A 15,890-nucleotide genomic window follows, 5' to 3' on the forward strand; every position below is an offset into this window, starting at 1 on the left:
TTCCGTTTTGTCCGAGTTCAGTAATAAAAAGTTGTTACTCATCCAGTTTTTTATATCGACTATGCATTCCATTATTCGATGGAACTGCTGTGTTTCATGAGGCTTCGAGGAAATATAAAGTTGAGTATCATCAGCATAACAGTGAAAGCTAACTCCGTGTCGCTTTATTATATCTCCTAGAGGTAGCATGTATAATGCGAAGAGCAGAGGCCCTAAGACTGAGCCCTGTGGTACACCGTACTGGACTTGCGATTTGCGTGACACCTCATTGTTTATTGCTACAAATTGAAAACGGTCGGATAAATAAGATTTAAACCATTTCAAAGCTATTCCCTTAATGCCGACATAATTTTCGAGTCTATGTAGGAGTGTGCTGTGGTCAATGGTATCGAATGCAGCACTAAGGTCTAGCAGCACCAATAACGAGATACAACCTCGGTCAGACGCCAATAGCAGATCATTTGTAACTCTGATCAAAGCAGTCTCTGTACTGTGACATGCTCTAAATCCAGACTGGAATTCTTCATTGATGTCATTCCTTTGGAGGAAGGAGCATAATTGAGTTGAAACTACTTTTTCCAGAACTTTTAGATATGAAAGGTAGATTCGATATAGGCCTGTAGTTCCTTAGTTCTCTAGGGTCGAGTTGGGGTTTTTTGACAAGGGGCCTTATAACAGCCACCTTATATGCTTTAGGCACATGTCCTAATGTCAGAGATGAGTTAATAATACCAAGAAGAGGATCTATAATTTCTGGGAGCATCTCTTTCAGTAGATTTGTAGGTATAGGGTCTAGTATGCATGTTGTTGATTTAGATGATCTAATAATTTTAGACAGCTCATCTTGATCTACGGTATAAAATAATTGCATTTTCTCCTTAAGGGCGCTGTAGTTAGTTTGTTCAGCGGGTTTCACTTCTGATTGCATTGTTATAATTTTTTCTCTAATATCTTGGATTTTATATGTGAAGTAGTTCATAAATTCATCACTGCTATGCTGATATACAGGATCAGAAGTCACTGACGATTTATTTTTTGTTAATTTAGCCACCGTGTTAAATAAAAACCTAGGGTTGTGCTGGTTTTCTTCTATTAGTGATGAAAAGTAGGCGGATCTAGAAGTTATTAGGGCTTTCCTGTATTTTCGAATACTATCCTTCCATGCTGTACGAAATACCTCTAATTTAGTTTTCTTAAAGTTGCGCTCCATTTTTCGGGCCGCTTTCTTTAGAGCCTGAGTGTGTTCATTATACCACGGTGTGGGGCTGCCATTTTTAATCTTCTTTTAAACGTAGTGGAGCAACTTTGTCTAGCGTTACCGAGAAGGTGGAATTAAAATTTTCAGTGGTAATGTCAAGATCTTCAACGTTATTTCTCATGATTTGAGACAATTCGGGCAGATTATCGAGAAACGCATCTTTGGTAGTTGAAGTTATTGTTCTACCATATTTGTAACAATGAGTTTTATTTGCAGCCGTAGGCCAGTGAAGCAAACATAATACCAGATAATGATCCGAAATGTCTTCACTTCTGCTGAAGGATTTTAACGTCGTCCACATTTATACCGTAAGACAGTATTAAATCTAAAGTATGATTACGAAGGTGAGTGGGTCCTGACACATGTTGACTAATGCCCATGGAGTTAAGAGTGTCTTTGAAAGCCATTCCTAAGGCATCTGTAACGTTATCTACGTGGATGTTAAAGTCACCAACGACAAGGAGTCTATCTGCGGCCAGTACTAGTTCTGATAAGAACCCACCAAATTCTTTAATAAAATCTGTGTGGTGCCCTGGAGGCCTATATACAATAGCTAGAATCAATTTAAAAAGTGTTTTATCTTTAGTATTAGGTGTTGAAACATGAAGAACCATGACTTCAAAAGAATTATATTTAGAGTTCGACTTCTGGGAAATGCTAAGAGAGTTATTGTAAAGTGCTGCGACACCTCCCCCTCTGCCTTTTAGACGAGGCTCGTGTTTATAATAATAATCTTGGGGACAGATTCATTTAAAGCAATATAATCATCTGGTTTTAGCCATGTTTCTGTCAAACAGAGCATGTCTATTTTATGATCTGTTATCATATCGTTAACAAAAAGTGCTTTATTAGAGAGAGATCTAATATTTAGCAATCCGAGTCGTAACAGTTGATTATCTGTATTTTGTTCATGTTTAGTTTGTTTAACGTTTATTAAATTACTTTCAAGAGGTTTACGCATTATTTTATGTTTGCTAATCCGGGGGACAGACACAGTCTCTATTTTGTGATGTTTGGGAGAACGGATTACTACATGTTGTACATTTTGTGTATTCTGCGACGTGAGACAGCAAGCAGACAGTTGGTTAAGCCATACTGTCTGCTCCCTGACCTGGGCCCCAGCGAGTCAAGTTTTAGCATTAGCATTAAGACTTTTTGCCCATATTTCTAGACAGGATGGAAGTCCCAGCCCAGGAGGGATGGAGACCATCTCGTTTCAACAGGTCAGGTCTGCCCTCAAAACTCTTCCAGTTATTTATAAAAACTATATCATTCTGCAGGCACCACTCAGACAACCAGCCATTTAGTGATGATAATCTGCTATAAATCTCATCACCACGATAAGCAGTGAGGGGGCCAGAGAATATTACAGTGTCTGACATCATGCTTGCGATCTCACACACCTCTTTAATGTTATCTTTTGTGATCTCCGATTGACGGAGTCGAACATCATTTGTGCCGACGTGAATAACAGTCTTACTGAATTTACGATTAGCCTTAGCCAGCACATTTAAATTTGACTTGATGTCAGGCGCTCTGGCTCCCGGTAAACATTTGACTATGGTGGCTGGTGCCTCTATGTTAACGTTCCGAACAATAGAATCACCGATAACTAGGGCACTTTCAGCAGGTTTCTCAGTCGGTGCGTCACTGAGCGGGGCAAACCTGTTCGAGACTGTAATCGGAACGGTCGAGTGATGTTTTGTCCTGCGACTACGCCGTCTCACAGTCACGAAGTTTCCCAGCTGCGGGGATTTTCAACCGGAACCGAGCTGTGTGCGCTAATGTTGCTCGCATCCAAAGTGTTTTCTATCGTCGTTAAACTCTTACTATCCTCAGATAAAGATTGGATGCGAGACTCTAATTCTAAGATCTTCTCTGTCAGCCTAACTATTTCCCTGCATTTATCGCATATAAAGCCCTCGCAGCTGACAGAGAAGGCTAAGCTAAACATATGACATGAGGTGCAAGTAACAATAATAGGAATAGAAGCCATAACTCACCGGATTTGAAGTGCAATTCCAACTTACCAAGGTTGCTCGATGGATCGTAGTATACTCGCTTAAAAAGAGAAACAGTTAGCACACAAGACAAACCAGAGGCAAGATGATATTCACAGTGTGAACAGAAAGCAAGCTAACACGCTATTGCTATGCTAACGGCGTTAAGTTAACTATCACTTTTGGTTTAGACTCTTCCAAGTAAATAACAGGAACAGGGTTATTGAGATATCAGGATAAGTTAGCAACGACAATAATAATTAACGAAAATAAAATACACTAATATTAGAGCGAAGTGTAAGGCACTGATACAAACAAGCTGCCGGCAGCGATGCAGGAAACAGGAAGCAGGACAGGAAATTTAAGCACGCTTCATTTTTAAGTCCACAGTCACGTCAGCACTACAGCGAAATTTGCACCTGCTGATCCTTCGCTGAACAAACACTTCTGACCTGCACTTAAGCACTCCTCAGGAGTGTTTCTGGGCGGTATTATAATGAAAATGTCGCTGAGCGGAACTACAGGCCTGTAGTTCCTTAGCCGTTAGGCGTCGAGTCTGGGGTTTTTTGACAAGGGGCCTTATAAGGCCACCTTATATGCGTTTTAAGGCACATGTTTAGGTTGAACAGCCTCAGAGGCAATCGTACTTCAGGGATCTTGAGAAATGGATAGATACTAAATGCTATTTTTAAAGAAATAGCACGTTTTTTTTTACCTTTGGATGGCACTTTGAAACATGTCGTTTGGGACTCTAATACAACATTAAGGAAACACTTACAAAAACACATTGGAAACCTGCTTCTTTAAAAGATGCTTTGGCTGCCTGGGGTCTGAAAGAAGAAGGCCAATCGTGCATCACTACTGACAACGCGGCTAACATGATAAGGGCAGTGGAAATAAATGGATGGACAAGACTTCAGTGCTTTGGTCACAGACTCCATCTTGCTATCGGTAAGTGTTCATAAATTCTATAATCATAAATTATCGATATACAATGCATAATCGCACAGTGTCATTTATTTTTTAAAAGCAATAAAATATATTGGAAACAAAAAAAACTTAATGTTGGGTATTTAATAAAAATGATAAGACATTCTGCAGCATAGGTTGAGCTTTGTTAAAATTAACATTTACTGCATAAATATTTACTGCATGTTTAACATTTTATGTTAGTTTCAATTTTCAAATACCTGTATTATGAACAAATGTGAATTATGTGTATAAGTTAACATTAACTTAAAAATCAATACTTTATAAATATTGTTCATTGTTTCATTGTAGGTTCATTTCTATCTTAGATATGAACTAATGTAAAGATAATTGCGTTTTAATTGCATGCTAATATTTTATAATGCTTTATTTTCAGAAAATGCACTGAAAGATGACAGGGTTCAGCAAGCAGTAGGCATTTGCAAGAAGCTGGTCAGTCAATTCTCCTACATCTGGAAAAAAGAATGGCATTGGCTGCAGCCCAAAAAGAGTTGAATCTACCTGAGCACTCATTGATTACGGAGTGCCCAACGAGATGGGGGACAAAAGAAAAAATGATTGCAAGGGTTCTGGAGCAGTGTAAAGCTTTGAATAATGTGCTGTCTGCAGACAAGAAAACAAGGCAGCTTACACTGACATGGCAAGACATAGAGGTGTTAGAATCCATCCACAAAGCTCTGCATCCACTTCAGGAGTTTACAGATGTGCTTTCTGGAGAGGAATATGTTAGTGTCCTGTCCTTCACCTTTTGAGGACAAAGACTCTCGCTGAAGATCAGGATGACACTGATCTCACAAGGGCAATCAAAGACAGAGTCCTTCAATACCTCAAGGAAAAATATGATGACTCAGCCACTCAAGAACTTCTGGATGTTGCATCATTCTTAGATCCTCGCTTTAAAATGAACTATATCAGTCAAGATAACATACCAGCCATAAAAGAAAGAATGATGACAGAAATGGAAGAAGCTGCAAGAAAGGTAAGAAAATGACACTTTTATGAATAAATTTGTTGAGCATTAATTTCTGTTTTGAAAAAGTAAATTGCTCATCCTGTTTTTGAATGTTACAGGAGAAAAGATCACGTCTCACAGAGTCACATGACTTCACAGCATCCTCATCTGTGAAAGCAAAGACACTTGGAAGCTATTTCAAGATTTCCCCTGTGTCTTCAGAAGAAGTTGAACCGCCTCATTTTCATCATGTGGTGGAAGCAGAGCTGAACAGCTACTTAACTGCAAAAACTTAATTGTTTCAACTGTAATGTTGGTTATGGTAAGTGTTTTACTGATGTAGAATTATTTAAACTGTGTTTAGGCTCTTAAAAGTTTAAGATTTAATTTTGTATTTGTTTATTTAACTTTGTTCAAAAGTTATTTTTGTTATTTTCTTAATTTGTCATGATGTTTACAAAAACTTTTGCTAGCATCGACCTTAATGTAGGTTATGGTCAGTGTTTTCCTGAATTGTTTACTCTTAAAGGTAATCTTTTATTTTTATTTGTTTATTTAACTTCATTAAAAATACTGTAGTTATTTTCCTGATTTGTCAAGATGTCTGCATTATGACAACATTTTTCTCAATTGAAACAGTGTTAAGGTGTTTTAAATAAACACACAGTGGCACAGTGTTAGAGTAGTTTGTGACTATTCTTGGTCTTTCTTTGATGCTGTTAAAACCTCCACAACAAATCTGTAGCTCTTTTTTTTAATAATAGTAAATCGCATTTTAAATCTCAATTTTGTTGAGAAAAACTGCAATTAGATTTTTTTTCTGCAAATCGTGCAGCCCTAATCACAATGATTGAAATTAACAGAAAATATATAAACAGAAATAGACTTGATGTGTGATAACGATTGATGAAAAATTATGTACAACTGAATATCAAATATCAATTCATTTTATTTAGAATATAAACTATAATGTTTCATTGGGCAGCGCACTGTTTATCTGAACATGCAGTGTCTGCCATAAGCGTGTCGTGTCGAGCCGATTTTAACCTGAACATGTAAATATGCTTGATTTTCTAATCAAGAACATGTGGAAGAATAAAAACACCCCTTACAGAAAAGACACGAAATTCACATGTGCAAAAAGAACATGTGATCACGTGTGAAATGTGTGTATTTGGAACATTTTGAGAAGAATCCCATGTGAATTTCCATGTGAAACACATGGGATTATATGTAAAAACCCATGGGATGACATGTGCGACCCATGGGATGACATGTGATGATATGTCTCCACATGTGATCACATGTTGCACATGTCATCCCATGGGTTTTTACATGTTATCATATGCGTTTCACATGGGATTCACACAAAAATATTCCAAAATCACACATTTCACACGTGTTTTTTGCACATGTTAAACATGACATGTGATCACATGTGAACAACATGTGAAATTGGCTCGAGTGAATATGTACCTTTGATACGTTAACAAATGAAGTCTGTTTTCACTTTCGTTTTGCGTGCATTACAAAGCGCACAGCTGCAGATACGGCAAGCCTCCAGGTACACATGTCAAAACGAAACGCAAAGCGGACTGAGACTTCACTACTTTCACATGTCACGAAGAAATCCACCGACCCACAAATGAACTGTACTTAGACCACGGTCTAAATACAGTTCTGAGACCTGGGATTAGGGCATCTGAGATCACTTGGACTACGTTCACACTGCCAGCCTTAATGCCCAATTCAGATTTTTTGCTCAAATCCGATTTTCTGTTTGGCTGTTCACATTATGTTAGGGAATGTGGCCCATATCAGATTGAAGTGTGAACTGGTCGCGGTCCTGAACTGAATCGCATGCGCACAAGAACAATAACAATACATCACATGCATCACGCTCAGAGTAAACATGGAGGCCACGGAAGTTTGTGTTAACGCGTCCCTCCACTGACTAAACTCACTGCTCTCCTCCATGTTGTTACGATTAAACAAGTGACACGGTAGGTCACACCGGCCCAGAATTATGACGCGGGTCAATGTAGAATGACGTAAAAGTCGCATGAATTCCGATATGACCGTTCAGACTGAGGTTGCATTGCAAAACATCAGACCTGTATCTGATTTAGGACGACATATGGAAGTGGCTCAGATCAGATTTAAAAAGATCGGATTCCATGTTAAAAAGATCCGGATTCCATCGGATTTTGGTGCCAGTGTGAACGTAGTCTTGGAGCAGTTCAGCGTGTATATGTGAACCGTCCGAGAGCGTTTGGAGGGCTCAAACGAGCTAGGTGTGAAAACATCCTTATTCACAAGCCCTACAAGACAAGACCAAGATGATGTTACTCAAAGGCAGCATCGGCAACCATGGCTTAAAATACTCTTTTTTTTTTTTTAAGAGTTTTTTTTACACCCGTAAACCTGGACAAATGTATGAAGTGTATGAAGACAACTTTCAATCCCTTTATTCCTAATGCTTTTTCACAAAAGTTTGTTATGTCATCCTGTTATTAAAATCCCTCATAAACTGTCTTTGACATTATTGGCACTGAATTAAATTGAGGAAAAAAGTACAAGATAAAAAAGTCTAATATATATATATATATATATGTGTGCCACATATACAATAACAAATATATCAACAGCAGCTAATCAACAGCACCAGAGCTAATAGAATATATCCCAGCATGGTGGTCCAGAAGGCAAACAGGTAGAGGGTCTTATTGCAGTAGGGGACTCCAGCCAGGGTTTGGTTGTATGAGGGTAAATAGAGTAAATCCACACACTGCCTGTAAAAAGTCATAATCTCTGTTTAAAAACATGTCATTTTCCTTCCTACTTTTTTCCCCATTGTGGAGCACAGGCATGGTCTCTAAGCCATTTTACTGAACATGCATACACACACGCACACACACGCACACACACACACACACACAAATTTCAGGCACAAACACAGTTTTGTTGACGGTATGTTACCCATTCAGAACTTTACATTTTTGAACAAAAATCTGTTGTGTATTCTTTAAAATATTACAAAAACATTGCGCAGAAGCTGTAAGTGAACTATGAACACATTAAGTAACCTTTTCCACACATCCCACCCTTTCTTACCGCTGATCACCCAGCAGAAAATGAATGCAAAAACCAGAGCATTCCACAAGCCACAGATAAGGCTGTTTGTTAGGACCTTCCTCTTCTGTCTCCTTAGCACATGGCAGACATGTCAACAAGCCCAGAAACAGACCAAACACTCCACACACCAGCACATAAATAGGGATGTAGTGCTGTCGGGGACAGTCGTGGAGATATACTGCACCTGTGTTAATAAACATCATAACAACAGTGTAAAAATAAGGACATAAACATACATAAGACGTAAGATCCATTACAACACACATATGGCAATCTGAGCGATGGGAATAGCCATGCAGAGTAATTTTGAAATCACTGAAATAAAAATCAATCATAAGGTTAATTTCGAGTCAAAATTGAGTGCAAAGATCTACTAGGTTTATAAGAGTACATACTACATACCAAGGCAAGCCACATTTGTTATCAGAGGAGACTTGACATAACCCCACATTTGTTTTGGATCCATTATGCCTAAAGAAAGCAAACAGCACATGGAAATGCATGGCCTGCTTTCAAAAGTATTTCTGACACAAAGCATTTGGTTTTTACAGCACATACTGTACATATTTTAGAACACAGAGAGCAGAAGCTGTATCACAGCTTACCCTGTATTGTGACACACAATCATTGCTAAGCCCGTTTAGAGTAGAGGTGTTTAAATGTAAAAGACCACCATTCAATACAATACTACTGTATGTAAATCACATAACTTCCAAATATATATCATTATTTGTCCTTTTTATTTATTCAATTATAAATCATGATCTATGATTATTTTATGTAATTCACAAGCAGTGCAACAAAGGTGACCAATGCAACTTTGTAACTCTAAAAATGAAAAAAAAGATTTTGTATTTAGTTAACATTATGCATCTAATAACACACTGACATAAATATAACAGTAAAACATAAACAAGTTTTTGTTTGATTAAACGTGCTTACCTGTAATTCTGCTTTTGGAGCTAGATATTTGATGATATAGTTTTTATAAACAACTGGAAGAGTTTTGAGGGCAGACCTGACCTGTTGAAACGAGATGGTCTCCATCCCTCCTGGGCTGGGGCTTCCATCCTGTCTAGAAATGTGGCAAAAAGTCTTAATAATGCTAATGCTAAAGCTTGACTCGCTAGGGCCCAGGTCAGGGAGCAGACAGAATGGCTTAACCAACTGTCTGCTTGCCGTCTCTTGTCGCAGAATACACAAAATGTACAACATGTAATAATCCGTTCTCCCAAACATCACAAAATAGAGACTGTGTCTGTCCCCCGGATTAGCAAACATAAAATAATGCGTAAACCTCTTGAAAGTAATTTAATAAACGTTAAACAAATTAAACATGAACAAAATACAGATAATCAACTATTACGACTCGGATTGCTAAATATTAGAGCTCTCTCTAATAAAGCACTTTTTGTTAACGATATGACAACAGATCATAAAATAGACATGCTCTGTTTGACAGAAACATGGCTAAAACCAGATGATTATATTACTTTAAATGAATCTGTCCCCCAAGATTATTATTATAAACATGAGCCTCGTCTAAAAGGCAGAGGGGGAGGTGTCGCAGCACTTTACAATAACTCTTTTAGCATTTCCCAGAAGTCTAACTCTAAATATAATTCTTTTGAAGTCATGGTACTTCATGTTTCAACACCTAATACTAAAGATAAAACATTTTTAAAATTTATTTTAGCTATTGTATAGGCCTCCAGGGCACCACACAGATTTTATTAAAGAATTTGGTGGGTTCTTATCAGAACTAGTACTGGCCGCAGATCGTCCTTGTCGTTGGTGACTTTAACATCCATGTAGATAACGATACAGATGCCTTAGGAATGGCTTTCAAAGACACTCTTAACTCCATGCGCGTTAGTCAACATGTGTCAGGACCCACCCACCTTCGTAATCATACTTTAGATTTAATACTGTCTTACGGTATAAATGTGGACGACGTTAAAATCCTTCAGCAGAGTGAAGACATTTCGGATCATTATCTGGTATTATGTTTGCTTCACTGGCCTACGGCTGCAAATAAAACTCATTGTTACAAATATGGTAGAACAATAACTTCAACTACCAAAGATGCGTTTCTCGATAATCTGCCCGAATTGTCTCAAATCATGAGAAATAACGTTGAAGATCTTGACATTACCACTGAAAATTTTAATTCCACCTTCTCGGTAACGCTAGACAAAGTTGCTCCACTACGTTTAAAGAAGATTAAAAATGGCAGCCCCACACCGTGGTATAATGAACACACTCAGGCTCTAAAGAAAGCGGCCCGAAAAATGGAGCGCAACTTTAAGAAAACTAAATTAGAGGTATTTCGTACAGCATGGAAGGATGTATTCGAAAATACAGGAAAGCCCTAAAAACTTCTAGATCCGCCTACTTTTCATCACTAATAGAAGAAAACCAGCACAACCCAAGGTTTTTATTTAACACAGTGGCTAAATTAACAAAAAATAAATCGTCAGTGACTTCTGATCCTGTATATCAGCATAGTGTCAGGCTTGCCTGTTAGTTTGTTTACTTTTTATTTTTTGTTTTTTACTGTTGGATTGTTTTTCCCTTTACTTCTCTCCCGCCTGGTTCCCCATTCAGCTACTCACGGCGTTAATTACTCACCCTGTTCTATTGGTTTCCCTCTATTTTAGCCCAGGCTGTCCCTGTTCTCGCCCGTGGCCGATGTTTGAGTTTTTTTTCAGGAGCTCAAGAGGGTTGTTTGATCGGTCTGCACTGCGAGATACGAGGCGGCTCGTCGTCGATGATGACGGCAGGTCGAGGCAGGGGATTCTGTCAGGCTCTGCCTGTTAGTTTGTTTATTTTTATTTTTTGTTTGTTTTACTGTTGGATTGTTTTTCCCTTTTACTTCTCTCCCGCCTGGTTCCCCATTCAGCTACTCAGCGGCGTTAATTACTCACACCTGTGTTCCATTTGGTTTTCCCTCTATTTTAGCCACGGCTGTCCCTGTTCTCGGCGTGGCGATGTTTTTGTTGGTTGTGAGCATTATGCCATGTACTAATGTTTTTTTCCCCCTTTACTCTACTGTTCACAAGGCAGGATTTAATCTCCGCGTCTCTCCCCAGGGAGGCGATAACTGAGAGGGCCGGCCTTTTCTGTCAGGCTCTGCCTGTTAGTTTGTTTTTTTATTTTTGTTTGTTTTACTGTTGGATTGTTTTTCCCTTTACTTCTCCCAGCCTGGTTCCCCATTCAGCTACTCAGCGGCGTAATTACTCACACCTGTGTTCCATTTGGTTTTCCCTCTATATTTAGCCACGGCTGTCCCTGTTCTCGCGTGGCGATGTTTTGTTGGTTGGAGCATTATGCCATGTACTAATGTTTTTTCCCTTACTCTACTGTTCACAAGGCAGGATTTAATCTCCGCGTCTCTCCCCAGGGGAGCGATAACTGAGAGGGCCGGTTTGGACTGTTTTTCCCATTCGGTTTTTGCCTCTATTTTACCTTACGGACACCGGCGCTATTCTCGCCCCACTGGAGTGAACAGTTGGTTTTTTTTCCCTGTTGGGTTTTGTGTTGTTGCTGCCAGGAGTACCCTGTCACCTAGTGTTTTATTTTGGATTTACCTTTTTTGTGTTTCTTTTTGGAATAAACTCTCTATTTAATGCTTACCTGCCATCTGAGTCCTTGTCAGATCCGTTACAGTACATCGCCACAAGATGGACTGTAAGGGACGTGACAAGGACTCAGATGCAGGTAAAGTTAAATAGAGAGTTTATTCCAAAAAAGAAACACAAAAAAGGTAAATCCAAAATAAACACTAGGTGACAGGGTACTCCTGGCAGCAACAACACAAAACCCAACAGGGAAAAAAAACCAACTGTTCACTCCAGTGGGGCGAGAATAGCGCCGGTGTCCGTAAGGTAAAACTAGAGGCAAAAAACCGAATGGGAAAAACAGTCCAAACCGGCCCTCTCAGTTATCGCCTCCCTGGGGAGAGACGCGGAGATTAAATCCTGCCTTGTGAACAGTAGAGTAAAGGGGGGAAAAAAAACATTAGTGCATGGCATAATGCTCACAACCAACAAAAACATCGCCACGCCGAGAACAGGGACAGCCGTGGCTAAAATAGAGGGAAAACCAAATGGAACACAGTTGTGAGTAATTAACGCCGCTGAGTAGCTGAATGGGGAACCAGGCGGGAGAGAAGTAAAAGGGAAAAACAATCCAACAGTAAAACAAACAAAAAATAAAAATAAACAAACTAACAGGCAGAGCCTGACAGAACCCTGCTCCGACTCGCCGTTTACATCTGACGAGCCGCCTTCGTTCTCCCAGTGCAGACCGATCAACACCCTCTGAGCTGCTGAGAAAACAACTCAAAAGAATCGCAGCATGCATGGCGTTGTCCCACACCCGCCGTTCCCACTCCTGGCGACGCGGAGATTAAATCTCGCCTTGTGAACAGTAGACAGCCGGGTAAAATAGAGGGAAAACAATAGAACAAACAGGTGTGAGTATTACGCCGCTAGTAGCTGAATGGGAACAGCGGGAGCGAAGTAAAAGGGAAAAATCCCAGTAAACAAAAAAATTATAAACAACTAACAGGCAGAGCTGACAGAACCCCTGCCTCGACCTGCCGTCTACGACCGAGCGCCGTCTCCAGTGAGACCGATCAAACACCCTGAGCTCCTTGCGAAAACAACTCAAAGAATCGAGCAGCATGGCGGTTGTCACACCGCGTCCCATCCCTGGCGACGGGAGATAAATCCTGCTGTGAGTAGACAGCCGCTAAAATAGAGGGAAACAAATAGAACACAGGTTGAGACATTAACGGACCCAGAGCCTGAATGGGGACCAGCGGAGAAGTAAGAAAAAAATCAAACAATCCAACAGAAAAACAAAAAATAAAGCAGTGATCGATCCTGATACACATAGCAGTGATGAATTTTGAACTACTTCACATATAAAATCCAAGATATTAGAGAAAAAATTATAACAATGCAATCAGAAGTGAAACCCGCTGAACAAACTAACTACAGCGCCCCTAAGGAGAAATGCAATTATTTATACCGTAGATCACGATGAGCTGTCTAAAATCATTAGATCATCTAAATCAACAACATGCATACTAGACCCTATACCTACAAATCTACTGAAAGAGATGCTCCCAGAAATTATAGATCCTCTTCTTGGTATTATTAACTCATCTCTGACATTAGGACATGTGCCTAAAGCATATAAGGTGGCTGTTATAAGGCCCCTTGTCAAAAAACCCCAACTCGACCCTAGAGAACTAAGGAACTACACACTGTAAAAAATGATTCTGTGTCATAGTAGATTTCATGAAATTAATTGAGTAAACTTGACTTAATACAATTGTGTCCTTGTTTTTTTAACCAAAATTTAAGTTAAAATGATAGAAATATCTTGGAATTCTAAATGCACAAATAATTGAGTGAATTCAACTTAATTTATCATGTTCAACCCACTTAAAATTGGATAAAGGATCTTTATTTAATTATTTTGTGGTGGAACTACATGAATTATTTAAGTTAATTTCCCTAACCGAGCAGTGCATTTAGAGTTCCCAGCATGCTCTGCATGCGACAGCATTAGGAGAGTCATTTTTGTGAAAAAGTGCTATTTTATGTGCTATAGAATAAAATGAAAGACTTGATAGTGTTTATTGTTCAGTTGTCTTTAAGATTTAGAAGATATTCTGTTTGTATTTCTGAGTTTCGTGGTTACCATCTTTCAGAAGAGTGGTGCTTGTGCTTAGGTTGTGGGAGAGCTCAAGCTGTTTGTTTTTTCACTCAGTGAACAGTAATGCTGCTAATGTCAGTACTGAGTCAACTCTCAGCTTACTTGTACATCATATATGTTATAAACAATAATAAATGTTAAACTGAAGTTAAAAAAGATCAAGAAGTTATCTCCAATGCTCAAATTAGTATTTCTTCTTGATTTTTTAAAGTTTATCATGTGACGTGCTTAAATATTTTAGGTAATTTTACTTGATTTATTCGTGGAATATTGCGTTAAAAATATGCTTTAAAGTACTTAAAAATATTTTGTGTAATACTGTTACCTTAATTTTTTAAAGTAAATATGCTGTGTCATTTTTACAGTGCAGACTTTATATAACGAAAATCTACCTTTTTTAGTATATATTTAAAATATATATCGTTTTAAAGAAATTTGTTGGACAATAGTTTTCGCCTGGTATTCAAATCGGACGCTGCATTATGATACTACCACACTTATAATTTCATATCGTACATTAATTCGTTTTTTGCATTAGCCTCAGTATCTTTCAATACCGTTAGCCATTATAAGAAAGAACTTCTTGATGCTAAATTGACCTATTAAATGTTCACAAAAATATCAATAAAAACATTTGTGAATTACTTACCTGATGCTTAAATACTGCAGATTTAGAGCATGTCACAGTACAGAGACTGCTTTGATCAAGTTACAAATGATCTGCTATTGGCGTCTGACCGAGGTTGTATCTCGTTATTGGTGCTGCTAGACCTTAGTGCTGCATTCGACACCATTGACCACAGCACACTCCTACATAGACTCGAAAATTACGTCTGCATTAAAGGAATAGCTTTGAAATGGTTTAAATCTTATTTATCCGACCGTTTTCAATTTGTAGCAATAAACAATGAGGTGTCACCAAATCGCAAAGTCCAGTACGGTGTACCACAGGGCTCAGTCTTAAGGCCTCTGCTCTTCGCATTATACATGCTACCTCTAGGAGATATAATAAAGTCGACACGGAGTTAGCTTTCACTGTTATGCTGATGATACTCAACTTTATATTTCCTCGAAGCCTCATGAAACACAGCAGTTCCATCGAATAATGGAATGCATAGTCGATATAAAAAACTGATGAGTAACAACTTTTTATTACTGAACTCGGACAAAACGGAAGTGTTACTTATTGGACCGAAAACTGCTATAAGTAACAACCAAGAATACTGTTTAACTATTGACGGATGTTCCATAAAACCCTCGTCGTCAGCAAAGAATCTTGGCGTTCTATTCATAGTATCTGTCATTTAGAGCTCACTGTCGCCAACACCTGTAAAATTGCCTTTTTCCATCTTAAGAATATATTACTACGTCATATGCTGATCAGATGCAGAGAAGTTAATTCATGCATTCATGACATCAAGACTAGATTACTGTAATGCACTGTTAGGTGGTTGCCCTGCAGGCTTATTACAAAAACTCCAATTGGTCCAAAACGCGGCAGCTCGAGTTCTTACACGTACAAAAAAGTATGAACATATTAGCCCGGTTCTGTCAACCTTGCACTGGTTACCTATAAAGCATCGCGTTAACTTTAAAATCTTGCTTATTACCTATAAAGCCTCTACATGGTTTAGCTCCTCAGTACTTGAATGAACTCCTTTTGTATTACAGTCCTTCACGTGCATTACGCTCTCAGGCGTCCTGTCAGTTGGTAATACACTAGAATTTCAAAATCAAGTGCAGGTGGTAGATCCTTTCTCCTATCTAGCGCCTAAACTTTGGAATAGTCTTCCCTGCACTGTCCGGGAGGCAGACACACTCTGTC

At 38.8% G+C, this 15,890-nt stretch overlaps 1 protein-coding gene across 1 annotated transcript; it reads right to left on the bottom strand.

Annotated features, from left to right (window-relative positions):
- Nucleotides 1-619: 619 nt before the first annotated feature.
- LOC130547500 (uncharacterized) lies at nucleotides 620-7,177 on the bottom strand. Its single transcript, XM_057323464.1, has 2 exons — nucleotides 7,165-7,177; nucleotides 620-3,011 (listed from the first exon to the last, which is right to left on the bottom strand). The coding sequence occupies exons 1-2, from the start codon at nucleotides 7,175-7,177 to the stop codon at nucleotides 2,404-2,406; spliced, it is 621 nt and encodes a 206-aa protein (XP_057179447.1). The 3' UTR covers nucleotides 620-2,403.
- Between the last annotated feature and the right edge of the window lie 8,713 nt (nucleotides 7,178-15,890).

This window comes from Triplophysa rosa, linkage group LG24 (assembly GCF_024868665.1).
Source record: "Triplophysa rosa linkage group LG24, Trosa_1v2, whole genome shotgun sequence".
Lineage (NCBI taxonomy): Eukaryota > Metazoa > Chordata > Actinopteri > Cypriniformes > Nemacheilidae > Triplophysa > Triplophysa rosa.